We start from the raw sequence: 18,308 nt of genomic DNA on the forward strand, positions 1-18,308 counted from the left end.
TTAACCTTTTAGTTTAAAAGTGCATTTTATCATAAGGTGATAGCTACATACCCAGCATCAATAGTATTACAGTATGAATTTTGATGTGTCACAGTTCATCTATTCTGCTATAACTTTATATACCATAATGATGTGACCAGATTTTGAATAATCGGCTACTACAAAGTCAGCATGCATACACGAATTACTACACAATACTTCTGGATAGTGTTTTTCGCTTTTACTGCTTGCAGCCATATGCTACTGTACATACATCATTCATACCAATGGCCTAACGTATGTCTCACAAATACCTTTCAGTACATGCTCTTCCTTTAATTGTACATGGTGAGTTACACATTGTTTACTCCTCGCACATGTAAACTTAACATAGGTTGTAGCTGTGAAATATATGATGGCAGTTTAGATATTGCTTTGAAAACCAAGTCTATTTAGGTACACATGGCTGCCTTTTTATTACCTTCCAATCTGTATAATAATTACAGCATGTACGTGTAATAGCACGAGGAAGAAACATAACTACTTTTATTTGTTACATTCAAGCGTATCAGGCTTAGTTGGTTGAAATATTCGAACTACCTAATTAAGGAAATGATATTCATATGCACACTCAGCATCATGCACTATAAAAATATTGACTACACAATGTGTATCACAAGTCTAGTGTGTGATGGACATCTTGTATTAACCATTAACAGATTTTGAAATACTTTAATGTATGAAATGCAAATGACTATCCTGGTGGCTAAGTATCTAGAGCTATTTATCCTCTATAAAATGAATCTGATGAACTTGCAGTTTGGGATTCCTTTACCTACATTTCACCTTGTGTATGTGTCATCCTGAGGCAGATATGATCCTAGACTCTCTGTGGTATATTGCTTGAAATACTGTTTGTGTGTGTGTGTGTACATAGTATTGTGTGGCAAAGACAAATTTCACAATGTATGGTTTTGGTCTGTGGTATCTGAAGTATAATTTATGGGAGTTGCTTCTGACCAGAGTGTATTGTAGTGACCATTACCTCAAACTAGTCTGTCTGTCTGTCTGTCTATTGTAAGTTTGAATGAAGGCTATTCTACAAACACAAATTTAGCTATGTAAATGTATAGTACTGTACGTACTACTGTATAGTAGGGATCACGAAATTTGTACTTTCCTGCACATACAGGGTGTATGAGGATGTATCACCTAAAATCAACCTCACTTTTACTTCATGGCAGTTTGGTAGTATTGGTTAAGCATAACCAAACACAAATCATTGGTTTGCCCCTTACATTGTCAAATGAAGGACAGTACAAAGCTGCTTCAGCAATCAAATCAATCACCACAAGAAGCCATATGTCTGAGGTATAATTTATGGGAGTTACTTTTGACCAGAGTGTTTCAATATACAGTGACACTGGTCTGTCTGTCTGTCTATTGTAAGGTTGAATACTTATTATGTGTCATGCAATCAGAAAGCTATTCGACAATCACAAAATTAGCTATGTAATTACTGCATAGTGGGGATCTTGAATTCTGCTAAAAAATACAAGGTGTACCACCCAAAATCAACCTCACTTTTAGTTTGGCAGTATTGGTCCAAGCCCAAATGTTAGTTTGCACATTAGATTGTCAAATGAAGGACAGTACAAAGGTGGGTAGGTAAAACAGTGGACCCGAGGAACGGGGACCTGACTCTTCTTGGAATTTTATACCCTTCACAATATTCTATACTTATACTAGGTACTTTTACAAGTAGACTGCATGACTAATCCACTTTTTCCCTCGTCACGGTGTCTCACACAATTTTTAAACCAATTAGAAATTATAAGTGCCTCTGAAAGTGTCTGAAGCTGTAAACCACTCGACTGCATACTAATCTATTATTTTGACTCACTACTGAGGTTTAGAAACATTGTGCAAACAAATATTCATGGGAAATAGTGATTACCGGTACTACTGTAGCTAAGCAAGTTTCAGTTCAACAGCTCGACATTCAACCAGACTTCATACATTGGGGTGCATTTGCACAATGTTTCTAAATTTTAGTAGCAAGTCGACATCATAGACTAGTATGCTCATTGACTAGTATGATCATTGTACAGCAGGTGAGTGGCCTATAAATGCAATCAGCTTCAGACACTTTTTTTCAGAGGCGCTTATAATTTCTACTTTGTTTAAACATCGTGTGAGACACTGTGATGGGGGAAAAGTGGATTAGGCATGCAAGTCTACTTGTAAAGGTACCTAGTATAAGTATAAAATATTGTGAAGGATATAAAATTCCAAGAAAAGTCAGGTCCCTGGGTCTCCTGGTCCCGGGTTCTCAGTACTCGGGTCCACTGTTATCACCTATCCTACAAAGGTGCCTCAGCAATCAAGCCAATCACCATAAGAAGCCATACCCACAAATCAACACCTATGTAATAGTGCAGAAAGGAATGGAACACAAAAGAAGAGTCCATGAAGTTTCCATTGTAGCTGCTGCGGTATGCAAAAGGCATGTACAATGTTAAACAGTGAAGAAATCAAACCCATATCATTAGCCATAGTTGAGTTATGCTTGCCTGAAAGCATCAGTTAGTTGAGACAAAGCAGAGTGGCCACTTCACTTTCCAGTTATTTTGTTTTTATATTATGTACTTATCTTCTATTATATTTGCAGTGTATAATGTGACCAAATGGAAGGAAAGAATGCAATTACAGGTATTCTTCACCAAGTGTGGTAGGGATCATGGGTATCTTGAATTTGCACCAAGCTAAATAAAAGCATCTTTGAAAGTGTACCAAAATGATTGATCAGTAAGTATTATAAAATCCAGAAGTACAGATTCCCTTTAAACCCAAGATCTATGGAAAAATCCACTTGCATGACATAGGCATGTTAGTTGCAACTGGCCTGCCACACAATGTTATAAATTTAATTCTTTAATTGTGGAATGTAAAAGTTTGATAATTTGGCTTGGTCTAAATTTTGTACCAACTGACACTGTGTAATTCATAGCTGAATGAAATTTCAGATGTGCATGGGTTGTTAGCATTGAACAAATTACTGTACACGTGTAGCTACAGACTGTAGTGCAGTAAATAAAAGTCTTTATGGATTTTGGTATGTTTTATGTAAGCACACATGGACGTACTTGTGTCCTCCTTAGTGTCCCATTTATCTTGGCTAACAGTGAAAGGTGTGAATTTATGGTAGCTCATCGTGATGACTTCCCTATGTAACAGTAATCGTCTTAGCTACTGGATTGATTGCAGTGGTCCTCCATGTAGTGTTCTTCATTTGTAATACTTTGTAACGTTTTGAACATAGGTGTAATGATGCTTTGCTTTCAGTAATAATTGATAGTTGGGGTGCACGTTCAGATGCAATGGCATGCCTAGCATCATTCTTCCTTTTGATGTGGTACACAGCATTGGTCATAACATTTGAACCAGTTTGCATAGTAGCTATTGTTCTCCAAACCCCATTCTCCAGCTGGTAATTACGTAACTATGTGTTGGAGATTATTAAAGTTTATAATCATTATCCCAGAGAAAAAAGTTTGGAGGATCTGGTATGTCATAATCATACAATAAGTTTCCTTGTTTTGTGGCTACTGTTGTTACAGTAGAGAATCATTTAATATCGTGGTGTCTCTTTTGCTAGATATATAGTAGAAATGCTTGCTTGCTAGTAGCTTTTAGCTGTCATTGAATTTTTAAGTTCACCTCTGAAGCTGTGTTGTGCACAAAGGCAATAGGCCCATTACATGGTATTCATTGAAAGGCAGGAAGTGTAATAATATTATTGTACATTATTTTATTGAAATGGTGCCAATATAGGTGAATAAACCAATAGCTATATGAAAGATGAAGGTATGCATACTGTGATGGTGAATTCTGACTGGCTGTTACCTGACAAGCGGCCGCTTAATGCAGACCTCATTGCATGTATGGAACTTGAAAGTATTTGTGAACAAGTGACCATTTCTATTAGTAACTAAATCCAGGTGACAGTAACAAGGGTTCCACTGTATATTTATTATTCAGCATTCCTCAAAATTCACTTGATTTTTGGGTAAGTAGAAACTTTAACTGGTGTTTAGTCTTTGAATTTATTTATGTTCAGCAATCTAAACAGTGATACCGCATCAAATCTGCATTGCGTAAAGATATTCGACGGTCATTAGCAGTATTCATAACTAGCTCAATTTGCTCTTTCTGTATACTAATAAAATTAATTGTTGGCGAAATGGAACATTGCAGCCTCTTAATAGTAATCACTCTTTTAGAATGGTCATAGTCACTAAAATTCTGCTGACTGCCCTGTGTGGGTTTTTTCTCTATAACAACCACCTGTATAAATAATGGAGGTGACCGTTATACACAGGTTCCACTGTTGTATAGAATTAAAAGAATATTAGCTTTTTGGCTCTTATAAAACGACTCCACATAATATTGGAATAACAATTCATTGTAAAGCTATGTATGCATGGGTCAAGGCCTACTTGATTGGATCGTGTAGTGTGTTTACTGTACCTTGATAAAAATATCTCAACTTGTGGTTAACTGATTAGTTGTATTGAAATATTTATGGAAATATGCTAACATTTTTGTTCAAGAGATCTCATTGTACTGTACATGTTCTGATTTTACTACACCATAATTATATTTTTGTACATACGTTTATGCCTAATATGCATACATAATATCCATACAGTAGCTATACTGAAATGTACAAAGAACAACTGCTGTTGGCATTTTCCATAACTGATCATTACTGTAGATACTCTAATCTGGGTGACATCTTTGGTCAATCACCTATAGCCTAAAGCATAACACAGATGGAAAGGTCTTATTATGTGACCATCCCCACCCTTATACAGTATGTATTGTATGTAGACTTGTCAATCGCCACAGATATGGTTTCTGGTGATCTTGTGGCATTGTAGTTAATATAACTGTCAGTTTGTTCACAGAATCAGTTTATTCTCACTGAATCCATTTCATCCACCATCCTACTGGCCTTGTGCTGTAATTTTAGCCACCTATAGTTAATTGCCATGTGCCATACCAACAACAAGCAATGATTGTCTAATGTGAGCATAGTTGATGGGTGTACATGTACATGTGAATACGTACAAGCATGAGTATGCAGTATGTACATGTATGCTTATGAAAGTCATTTATGTTAAGGATGCATTTTTTTTGGATTTCTAGGAGACGATTTGTTGAAGCATCGCTGGAGTGCTGTACAGAAATGCATGAAAAGATGTGAGTTCTTTGCATTAAAAAGTGATGCTTGAAATCAGTGGCGATTCTAGGCCTGACCTACAGGGGGGGCCAAGTAGGGCACAGCATTGTTATTGTATATGGCAGTAATATAAAGTAAAATTTCAAAAGGGCCTGGGGGTGCAACCCCCACAGGCTGCAGAATTTGTGCAAATTGAAGGCTTGAAACCAGCCTAAAATTCATGCTAAAAACATGAAAAATTCTAAAAATAACAATGCCAATCTATACTGCAACTTTTCCCCAAGATTTTTCAAAACTTATTTTTCAGCAGAGGGGGGGGGGGGGGGGGGGGGGGATGGACCCCCTGGCCCTCCCTTAGAATCGCCTATGCTTGAAAAATTATTAATGGTGGTTTCCTGATGAGCCCTAGTACATACATGCACTATCATGGCACCATAGAACTAGCCCAGGTGCAACTAGTACCTGTGTACAATATAAGCATTTAGATTTTTAGTAAGCTTCAGTAATCCTTTGTCCATTGGTATTTCTGTATGCTGACACCCTGAGGTGAGTTAACTGTACTTCATAAAACTTCAAAGTTTCGTAAGTCCAACTGGCAAGTCTGTTTGGTACAATTCATATGTGACTGGATTTTGGAAAAACGATCCAAATCGCACATTAGAAGTTCCGAGATAAACGGTTTTAAAGAAATGAAGCCAGCATAACTCTCCAAGGATAGCAAGCACTCGTATGAAATTTACACAAAAGATGCATCAATCTGTTACCTTTCAAGCCACTTCCAGTACTTGTAGCTGCTTGTACAGTTTCCCGCCAAATAAGATAGAAAATCTGAGCAGTTGGATGCGCGAAGTAGTATCACGAGTGCTCACAAAGGGGTGGAGGCTGGGGGGTGGCGGGGAGGGCAAAAGTTAGACCTCAAAATGGAGGCAGACCACGATTGGAGTCCAGACACGAGATTACAGGGCTGTGCTGGCTCCTTAGTGGCTGATATGTATCAAAATCAACAGAGAACACGTCTGGCCAACATTATAAGGCTGTCCACCAGTAAACCACTGACTCTTGCCAAGCCAGGTCCTTCACAAGGCCTGAAACCGCCATTTGAGCACTCCACACCACCCAGAAAAGGCGTGTGTAAAAACCAGCCTCGTGTAGTTTGAGTAGTGCTGAGGGTCAAAACTTGTAGTACGATAGCGTAGCTATCCACTGGTGGTGTTAGTTTGATTTGCCTGATGTGCGATTTGGATCGGTTCTGTAAAATCTGGTCACATATCTCACTTGCACTTTATGGAAAGTACACTTTGAAATCTCTTTCACCATAATTTCATTTTCCAATCTCTTCCACCAAAATTTCATATTAACTATTCCCAAAGTTACAGACTACTGGTATGAAATGTTTAATGGTTTTATCTGTTCTATGCAGAATGACTTGAACATACATAAAGGACTCATTGTGTATGTACAATAGTATCCTTTTGTGCTTTATTATTATTATTAAAAATAAAATACTTCAGACAGACTGGCTATATCAGCATAGTATGTGGTTTGTCACAACTGGTTTAATGGTTTAAAGGACATACATGAACAGCTGCAAACAGACAAATACTGGTTAAGGTGTGCATAGCAAGCCAGCCCATGGGCTAGTGCAGTTCTTATTTGATTTGTGACTGGTATGTAAAGTAACCAGATCAGCAGAATATTTTCTATTGTACCTACATATTATGTGGCTGTAATGTTATTACTAACCTGCTGTGACCAGACATTTCTGAATCTACCAAGATTCAATTATCATCATGAACCCACGTCCAAACCACATAACCACATTGATGAACTTTACAAGTAGCTAAAGTACTATATATGCAACTTGTACATGTGTATAGTTGTTTTCTATCATAATCAAGTCATGTGAGGATTTATTTAATATATGGATGGCAACTACTACACATGATATTGAAAGAGTAAACACTTTTAAATGTGAGCAGTCATTGGTATGAATAGCATAATTATTGAATCCATTGTTTTGTCAGACCAGTGTCTAGCTAGCTAGCTACCACAATCACATACCAATGACTTTGCTCAAGTTAACTTTGTAAACTGGAAGCACAGTTGCTGATGTAGCATAATACCACAGTAAGCCACACAGGGTATGTTGACAGCTTGGATATGATGTCATATGATCTTGTTCAAATTCAGATTGCATATCACTATAATGGGTAGGTATAAACAGGGGATGGGGTGGGAGCAGGGGAAGGGGGTAGAGGAAGAAGAATTGGATATGCCAGTACCACCAGGACTCCTGGTCCTTCAGGAGCTGCCACTCTTTTTCTGATGTGAAAAACGTGTAATAAACATGTACACAAATTATTATACACTACAATAGTACTGTATAGTAGGGACCACAAAGGAATAGACGTGGCCCACAAAATAACATCACCCAAAAACCAGCCTCAATTTTCTCTGATGAGGATGAGGCAGTACTGGATAGGTAAAACTAAGCCAAAACAAGCTTTCAGATCAACCCGAAATGCCTTCAACAAGTTGCTATGGAATTTTAAAAAAATTATTTATTGGAATTTTCTACTGGCTGACTGAGTAACTGACTGATTCCTACAGACAAGCGTAACTTGATAATGACTAAGGCTACAGGCTGGATTTTTTCACTATTCGACGTCGCTTCAGCCTGAGAGGCATATACCACAGTACATACAATGCATTCTTCATAGACTTACCAGTGTCCTCCTTTGTGTCCCATTCATCTTTTCTGACAATGAAAAGTGTTGATTTGGTGGTAGCACATGATGGCTCCCCTTCGTAACAAAAATCATCTGTTTCATAGTAGCTATTTTGATTGCAGAGGTGCTTTTCGACAGTTCTTGATTAGTACTGCTGTGTAACGGGTTGAGCATAGCCGACAACAAAGCATAATGGATACTTCACTTTTCAGATGATAATTGATATAGCCGGGGCATGCAGCACCATTTCAGATGCAGTATGCATGGGTTGGCTGAGTGTGGCCCTGACGAGACATTGGGTTATCTGCAGTTTGAATCCTGGGGTTGGAGGGATTTTTTTCCTTACTTTTGCCCCTTTTCTGTTACACCTTTTCAGCTATAAATCACTAAGTCTAAGTCCTTGAAATTACGTAGGTTAGGTAATCCTAAGGCTGCAGCACATGTTGCTGTCAGACCTTTAGTGCTGGTCACTGTAAAGTGCTGATAATAATAACTATACAACCAAGTACTAAAAAATGTGGTTAAAGTTACATCATAATAATGAATGAATAAATAATAATAAATAATAAATAATGTTTGAGAAAACTACAAGGCCTAAGGCTCCACACTCACCGGGAGTAAAATCCATGTTGTATGAAGAGACAATCGTATAATGGGCGGGTGTTTTCGTGGAGGTGATAGAAACGTACGACAATTCTATTTAACGCCGATCAAAACAGTTAGCACGTGATGCCCGCTAGACAAGAAAACTACTGTTCATTTGTGTTTCAAAGTGGGCGACAGCCGATTGCAAGACGAGTGGTTGCTACGCCTGCTTAATAAACAACATGATTGGACTAATTGCTGGAGGTTTGGTTAAAATATTTCGATACTCTTGTTTCTTTAGTCTCCCATAACTAGGCTACCTTCACTCGTGTATGGGATGGGAGAAAGCCTCACCTGGCAGGCCATTGTAGTGCAGTTTCCAGCTGGTAAGTCTGCGTGATGATGCATATCTCTCCACCTGAAGCCTTTTAGTGCCAGGAGTGCCCAGACTGATCACTGATATGGACCCTGAGAAAACTACATGAATATTCACTGCTAAATTGCATCCCACGTACTGAACGCTGATGGAGAGAACAAACACAGCATACACAAAATGTGCCCTTAGGCTGATAATTGCTGTGTGCATGGTTGTGCTTGCTATTAACTGCTATTATTATATGTAGCTACAGTCTGCTGCCATCAGCAATGCTCCACATACTTGTGCACACTGCCACATACTTGTGCACACTGACATATCCATGAAATTCTGGTATTGCATTTCAGCCACATTTGTTCTCCAAAATTGTTTTGGGTGTTACAGCATATCCACGGAATCATGTGATCATTTTAGTACAAATGACCCTTAAATATATACATAACTCAGATATCAGTTGTGGGTGACAGACAGTTCAAATACTTCCCAATCTTACCGTGGCCTACTCTTGGCAACTCCAGCCATGTCTTAATTCAGCGCTCTAATCTATCCTCATTTAAACATATGATGTAACACAATTTGTATACAATTGCATAAAATTAATATAATAAGTATTCATTGGATGTGTATAAACTTTACTGCTTGTAGGCGTCAGATTCAGTATCATGATTCTCACAATTTAAAGTGCATTCTCACATCCTCAGATCTCCACGGTCGGATAATCACTGATCGTAATTGCATACTAATACATCCCTTATGTTTATGTGCCAGTCAATTCCTCTAGAATTGTATTACTGTGCATCTTTTCTACCTGCACACACTGTGTTGGCCATGCACTGTTTGTATATGCCCCATTAGTAGGTTGTCCTGTTGGTAATTGTACTTGGTTGTATTTGCCCCGGGCATAGTAATAAATGTTAATAATAATAATTACATAACCAAGTAATAAAATAATACAAAAATACGTTAAATTATGTCAAAAATAAGTAATTAATTAATGTACTGGCAAACCACGTAGCTCTCTCACGAATACTCACTGGTAACATGTTAGACGATAGGAGATAAAGCAAAACAAAAAGGCGTTTCTTCTTCCATGCCTTTGTTAATTAGTTAAATTTTCTAATAGATGCCGTCCTCTTTACAACCGGTTCAAACACATCACACATTAGTTACAAGGCATTCCTTTTGAGTACCCGGTAATCAGTTTATATGCACTGTGCGTAAAACTAAATATTCAACTCGTACAACCAGCTAGAGAACCAGGCTTGTATTTCATAGCAACGAGTTCATATGCAGTGCACGTTAAGTATTTTATCCTTCCACCTGGCTTACTAGGCTGTAGTTGACTTGGCTGTCTGCTTGCCAAACAGTGTATTGTAAACAGCGTGGTATGTATTAATGTTTACTTGTATTGTTTACTTGTATTGTACATTTTTCCTTCATCTGGCTTACTAGGCTTTGGCTGGCTTGGCTGTCTTTCTTTATCTGGCTTGGCTGTCTTTCTTTATCTGGCTAACCTGGCTTGACTGACTACTACAGTATTGTGTATCTCATATAAGTTATGTATGTATATACCGTAGTGTGCACCCATCACTGTGCCATTGCCACACCACTGATGAAGCTACCAGTGACCTCTAGTTGATACTGTGCATGCTGTATATTGGCTACAATACTGAATATTTTCCACCTTAGGCAATGTTGCCAATAATGTATTGCTGTATACAATACTACAACAATGCATAGCTCTCTCTTCTATATTTTGTATGCATACTGTGTACACATCACTGCCATTGCCACACCAACGATGTACCAGCACTTACATGTAGCTACTGGTGGCCTCTAGTTACGATGCCACTATTGTGTTATATCTGTCACTATTGTGCCATATTGAGTTGATTTGGGATCATAATTATTTTGATCGCCTAGTCACATGTATAACTTCACCAGGGGATTGTCACGTTGGTGTATGTACTTGGTTGTATGCGACCAGGTCCTAGTAATAATAATAATAATTCATCAGTCATGATAATTATTTGCAAAAAAAGTTAACAAGCAAGTACACAAAAAAATTGGAATTTTCAACTAGAGTAGGGACCATAGCACATCGATAAAAAGTACTGAAACAAGCTGGAGTGGTGCATGATATTAAATCACAGTAAAACAATAAGAAGTGTTATATCCCTACTGTGCATAACACTTCTTATTGTTTTACTGTGATTTAATATCGTGCACTACTCCAGCTTGTTTCAGTACTTTTTATCGATGTGCTATGGTCCCTACTCTTGTTGAAATTTCCAATTTTTTGTGTACTTGTGTTATAAAGGTTTGCGGTGGGAATATGTCTGTCAAAGAAATTGGTTATGTCTGGAAGAGGCAGAAAACAAAACAGATCTCCTCCTCCCATCACAGCGAGGAGAAGCGAGAGGTTAGGAAATATTCCTCCAGAGATTATTGGTTTACCTAGTGTTTCCAGGAGACAACCTCCTCAACCTGCAGCAGTTCCTCTTTTGTCAGTTCCTGTGGTGCCAATTAGGTAAGTGCCTCCTGATACTATTACTTACATGCCTCCTCCTTTTAGACCTGGGCCCATGATTCCACCTCGTGTGGTTCCAACTCCTGTGCTTGCTGCTTCTCCCATTCCCACTGTCAGGAGGAGTGAAAGGTCAGCCAACTTACCTTCAGAGTTTTCTGCTGTTACTAGGAGAAGGAGACTGCCAACCTTACTTCCTGTGGTTCTGGTGACTCCTGTGGTTTCTGCTCCCACTTCATTGGTGGCTCCTGGGGTGGTCAGTGTGTCACCCTCAGTGGTCAGAAGGGTGATACCTCCTTCTGCCATTCCTGCTCCCACCTTAGCTCCAACTCCTGCACCTACACCTGCATCTGCTCTGAGGAGAAGTCAGAGGTCAGCAAGCTTATGTACATGACATCTTTAAAATGATCTGCCCTCTTGATAATCGAGTGGGGTCCATGGCCATATATTTCTTCGACCCAAGCCCTCCAAATATAAGGAACTCTTCCAGTGGCCAACAATCTAGACAGGAAAGTCCTTCTACCCAGTAGTTTTCTTTTCTGTGTGAGAAAAACTTTGCCAACACCCCAGGAATATCTGCACCTCTGATTGACCGATATTATTTGGGAGTAGTCTGTTGAGGTACAGAATGAAGGGCTGTATGACACTGCACCCACACACACCAAATTGCATCCAGACACCCTGCTGTAGTCCCAGCAGGTCAACTTCTTACAGTATTCACACTCAAAAACCCTGAAGCCCACTATGCACTTGGTTAAAGAATCTACACACTCCCCATACACCACTATAGTAAATTTACTTCCCTCCATGAAATCGTTGAAGTACCTGCTACACCTCAGACAATAATACATCTTAAGACTAATAAAAAACTATTATTTATAGTAAATACTTGTGGCATAACATGTCTCGTTCCAGGACCGGGGACCCAAGGACCGATGGGGACTCTGTGTTTTGTGGAGTTTTAGGGCATTTTACATACTTCACAATGTTTATACGTACTAAATACCTTTGCAAGTCACAGTGGGTAGTCTTAAATAGCCTAGATCACTCTTTCTCTGTCCTGTGACTCCTGTAATCATGACAGTTCCTTGCACAATGCCTAGAAATAATAAGTGCCTTGTAGACCTTCACACCTTCAGTGTCTGTAATATTAATCAAGAACTTGTTCAACAGGTCATGGCACAAAGCCTGTTTATCAAGCTACTGGTGTAATCTCTTTACTAAAGCCATTTTCGTGTTATTAACTGGTGACATAATAGACTAGTGTGCTCTTTGTGCAGCACAAGTACCCTACTGCAGGCAATTTTCAGAGGCATTTGTTATTTCTAATTGACAATGTGAACAATTGCAATGGACAGAAATGGATTAGCCATGTGAGTCTAGCCTCTGTGACTAGCATAGGTGTCTAGTAATAGTACAGAATGTATATAAACATTGTGAAGTATGTAAAATTTCATGAAAAGTTGGGTTTCCACGGGTCCTCGGGTCCCCTGGTCCACTGTTTATACCTACCCCAGTATAATGGACTGGTATAAACAGTGGGCCAGGGACCAAGGACCCAGAGTCCACAGGGATCCAGCTATTCTTGGAACTTGGACCAACGATAAAATACAGCATATTAGGTTAGGTTAGGAGTCATAACAAGTTATATTAGTGTAAGGAGTTTGCTAAGAGGTTACACTGTCTGTGTAACTTGTCTGTGTAACTTGTCTGTGTAACTTGTCTGTGTAACTTGTCTGTGTAACCTGCATTATCATCTAATAATAATATATGGAAATGAATGACTAAATCCACATACAGTTGTAATACTCCTGACCAAGTACATTTCTTGTTAGTTTTCTTGTTTTGTACATTTCTTTAGTCAGTGCACCACCATCACATCCTTTTGTGAGAATTTCTCCTATGTACACATTTAGTTCCTTTTCCTCATTCTTCAATCATTCTCACAGTAAAAATATGTCACAAAGCTGACTCAGATAGTTTTCCGGCAATGACGGATATGATCTACATTAAGGACTGTACTATTGAGTAGCACTTTAAGCATACTGTTTTTTTGTATCTGCCCACCATTGGTGTACATGTTATATGCACCAAATTAACACACAGGGAGTATATTATGTTATGCATGGGTCTAACATGTTTACAAGACTGCTTGAATAATCACCACATCATTAAATTGGTGGACCGGGGACTGAGGAGATCTGGCATGGGGACCCAACTTTTCTTGGAATTTTAAATACTTCACAATGTTTATATGTTTTAAATACGTCTGCAAGTCATGTATCTAGTCTCACATGGCAGCCAGACCACCCCCTATCTGTCATGACATCTCTAACAATAAGTGCATGCATAGGCTGAAAAAGGTCTGACTGCTTAACATACTATTGTCTTGCATACTGTTGGCCACTCATTTTCACATCTCCTGTTACATGGGGATAATGACTTTAATATATTTTTACCTTCATGCACCATATGACATACAAAGTCTGTTTGTTGAACTGTCTGTGTAACCTGTCCTGTGTAACCTGTAGCAATCACAGGTTACGTTACACAGACAAGTTACACAGACAAGTTACACAGACAAGTTACACAGACAAGTTACACAGACAGTGTACACAGACAGTTCAACAAACAGACTTTGTATGTCATATGGTGCATGAAGGTAAAAATATATTAAAGTCATTATCCCCATGTAACAGGAGATGTGAAAATGAGTGGCCAACAGTATGCAAGACAATAGTATGTTAAGCAGTCCAGACCTTTTTCAGCCTATGCATGCACTTATTGTTAGAGATGTCATGACAGATAGAGGGTGGTCTGGCTGCCATGTGAGACTAGATACATGACTTGCAGACGTATTTAAAACATATAAACATTGTGAAGTATTTAAAATTCCAAGAAAAGTTGGGTCCCCATGCCAGATCTCCTCAGTCCCCGGTTCCACCAATTTAATGATGTGGTGATTATTCAAGCAGTCTTGTAAACATGTTAGACTCATGCATAACATAATTATAATCCCTGTGTGTTAATTTGGTGCATATAACATGTACACCAATGGTGGGCAGATATAAAAAACAGTATGCTTAAAGTGCTACTCAATAGTACAGTCCTTAATGTAGATCATATCCGTCATTGCCGGAAAACTATCTAAGTCAGCTTTGTGACATATTTTTACTGTGAGAATGATTGAAAGAATGAGGAAAAGGTAACTAAATGTGTACATAGGAGAAATTTCTCACAAAAGGATGTGATGGTGGTGCACTGACTAAAGAAAGAAATGTACAAAACAAGAAAACTAACAAGAAATGTACTTGGTCAGGAGTATTACAACTGTATGTGGATTTAGTCATTCATTTCCATATATTATTATTAGATGATAATGAACTTAAACCGCTAGTGATGTAAGCTTAATAAATTACAGTAGCTTTCTCCATACAAGAGTTATCATATTAAACTGTGCACTGTTTTATTATCATAGCAGTGAAAGTATTTTGTATTTCATCTATTGTCTGTCAGTATTGTGATGGCACAGTATATAATTGTGTATAATATCAAGAAAATGTGAAGTGTGTTAGAAACAGGGGTCATAATCTTGCTGCTGTAAGCACACTGATGTTGACAACTGGTTGCAAAGTGTGATGCTATGAATAGATATTCCATAACTTCTTATTAATAATTGTCATAACCACCTACATACCTGAGTCTGATAAGACAGATTTTTAAAAAGGAATGTATGAAAATTTATTGTTTAAAAAGTTTTTAACTTACCAGATAACTAGCCAGATTATTGCATGTAATCTGTTTGATCCTAAAGGTCACTGCTACTGTCAAATAATGCTTATATAATCATTGGAGCTAAGTGATTTAGTAACCTTCAGTCCCTTATATGTGTTGCAGTAGGCACAATCTTGAGATTTCTAATGGAAGGTGTTTAGGTAAATAATAAATATCATCAGTGATAATCAAACAACCTTTTGTTACATAATGCTAACTGGATACGTAACTTGATTGTTGTCAACACAACTTTAGCTACCATGACAATGTAGTGCCACTTACTGTCACCGTTTGCACTGAAACTTATTACAGTAAAGAGATTTCTTTTGACATTACAACAGTACTGTACCCCCAATACTATAGATTGTAATTCTGTACCTGTATGCAGTAATGTAAAGTTATTACCAAACCAAAAATATAGTACATTAGGCCTACCAGTAAAATAAAAGATCGTCTAGTTACAATGTACTCAGGATATTATTGGGTTTATTGTTACAGTATCCCTTTGATAATACACCGTTGTGATGTAGTGTATATAGCAAACAGCTTACACCCCAATTTTGCATTAGTCTGTGGGATGTCATAGACATTGTATATTAGACATTGTCATTGACATTGTACATGGCATTCAATACAATGTCATATATGATTTAATTGCTTTGTGAATCGTACTGTTTCTTTTAGTTGATACAATAGTCATTGCATGATGTCGCATAAAACTATTAATGGTGGTACTTAGCCAACCTTGACCTGCTATGTAAAGAGTAAAAATTCTACTTCTGATATTCCAAGCTGTGGGAGAAACGTCACCAAGGGAGGATAAAATTTGTTTTCTTACTAAAGAAACAAGTCATGCTAGTTGATGTTATGGGATGATGTACTAGCTGGCTGCTTACTCTTTCTGACTCCAAAGAGTGCACATTGTGCTGTGTACTGTACATAAAAAAATATTAATGGAAAAACTTTATAAAGTACATTGGAAACAAGGTTTGTAGTATTAGCCTACAAAAATTTTACATGTACAACCAAAAACTACACGAATGTGCGAAGTATGTAAGTCATGAACATATTGCGTCATCCATAACTTCATTACAGAGAGTAACCATAGCCCACAATGGCGGATCCAGGATGGGGCATTTTATTATTTATTATTATTATTAGCACTTTACAGTGACCAGCACTGAAGGTCTGACAGCAACATGTGAGGCAAATGCCCCCCACTCACCTTGTGGAGGAGCCATGTTTCTGATTAAAACACTAAACTTTATGCCAGGCAAGATCAGATTATTAAACTCACGAAATATACACATTTTACTAGCATTTATTACGAATTCTCCTGCTACTAAAGCGAACCAAAGTCAAACTAACTATGAAATGCGTCATTCAGCACCTTTGTACGTACTAAGCGCCTCTAAAAATAATTATCGTGTTGCTGTTTAACAAAGACTTCACAGCCTTCTGCAAAGGCCAAAATGGTAAAAAATCAACAGTGAGATACTACTAAGAGGTGTATTATTTGCTGCTCCAAAAATGCAGCAATTAACAAGATGATCTGGCCTATAAACGTGACCACCTACAAGTGACTTGCCCTTTTGTGCCCCGCCCCTGGCCCACTAGTATGGTTGTTTACTGATTATTGTGATACAGTGTTGTGATGTGGCCTTCAAGGAAACAAGTTGATGTGATGCTTCTAATAACCAGGAATCCATGCAGTTAATACTATTCTCCTAGACAATTAATCAACCATGTAACAACATATAAATTGTTTATATAATTAATAATACATTCTATACTATATTGTGCCAGATTTTCCATATTATTCTTTTAGTAAATAATACATATCCATAGAAGAAATGCAAATAGTTGTAAAACTACTTGACTGTGTTATAATGCATTAAGCAGTTATGAGTTATGAAATTTTCATAAGTCTTGAGATTGTGGTGTGTCCACAAGGACATATTCATATCTACTTACCCTACCATAGACAGAGTTGTTATAAATCTCCTTCCTTAACACCAGGATATTGAATGACCAATAATGCAGTTTTCCTCATTCTTAGCTCAACTATTTGCTAAAGTACATATGCTAGAATACACCAGCTGTTCTGTGCATGCAATGCATGTTAGTTAATATTGTGTAGCCATTATGTGTATGATACAATAAAATACAAAGTATTGCATACATACGTAGGGTGCCATTACCTGTAGTCTATGGTTATCACATACATATAGTACTGTACATGCTATAGGTTTGTAAGTGGTGGTTGTTTTCCTTTTTTGCTGCTTGGCTGTGCTGCATTCTTTTGCATGTAAACATTTGGAGAACCTTGCATTTGATCCCATTCTTAGCTCATAATGTATAGCAGTTATTGGGAAATTGGTACTTGTTGATTGCCAGATTAGTGGCACCATTTATTGCTTACATAGCAAAATATTTACTCCAGTGTGTCTGATGAAACCTTAGAAACTCTTTTACGTGATTCAGTCACTTTGAATGAACAATATTGTCCACATGAATATTAGGATTTATAATACCTATTTGATTGATAGCTGTATTATGCTGCATCACATCCATTATTTTAGTTGTTATTGGCAGGGTTGTTCCACTTCTTACATTACCAGATCTCATTTACACTTACAGTAACTGATGAGCTCCTGTGATGGCCATTAGCATTGAAGAAATAAAATATGCATTCTCTTCCATGGTTTTTAGTGTAACAACCACATTTTGCATTGCTCAATGCATGTCCATGCTCATATTCATTTAATAATAAAGTGTATTTGTTCTGGAGTATCAGCATCAAAGCAATCAGTTCCACATTTTAAAGCAGTACATTATAGACCTAGTGTGACAGAATAAATATGTAGCATACATACATTGCAAGTACTGCACAGATCAATTCAACATTAGTGCATACAAAGCAGTGTGAATACACTACAAACTTCTAACAGCAGTTCGTTAGTATATTTGAAACTACGTAATTACCAGAACTATATACAACAGTAACAGTATATACATATGTATTATTATACACTTCATTGAAGTTATGCCATTGCAGTAAACTAAGTTGGCAAAGTAAAATCTCCTAAAAGA

General features: G+C 37.7%; 1 protein-coding gene across 1 annotated transcript; it reads left to right on the forward strand.

Annotated features, from left to right (window-relative positions):
* Nucleotides 1–4,618: 4,618 nt before the first annotated feature.
* LOC136248917 (ESX-1 secretion-associated protein EspK-like) lies at nucleotides 4,619–17,998 on the forward strand. Its single transcript, XM_066040772.1, has 5 exons — nucleotides 4,619–5,244; nucleotides 11,235–11,336; nucleotides 11,385–11,444; nucleotides 11,490–11,813; nucleotides 17,856–17,998. Exons 1-5 carry the CDS (start codon nucleotides 5,159–5,161, stop codon nucleotides 17,860–17,862), a joined length of 579 nt encoding a protein of 192 aa, XP_065896844.1. The 5' UTR covers nucleotides 4,619–5,158; the 3' UTR covers nucleotides 17,863–17,998.
* Nucleotides 17,999–18,308: the final 310 nt, after the last annotated feature.

The sequence above is a fragment of the Dysidea avara genome, chromosome 1, assembly GCF_963678975.1.
Source record: "Dysidea avara chromosome 1, odDysAvar1.4, whole genome shotgun sequence".
Taxonomy (NCBI): domain Eukaryota; kingdom Metazoa; phylum Porifera; class Demospongiae; order Dictyoceratida; family Dysideidae; genus Dysidea; species Dysidea avara.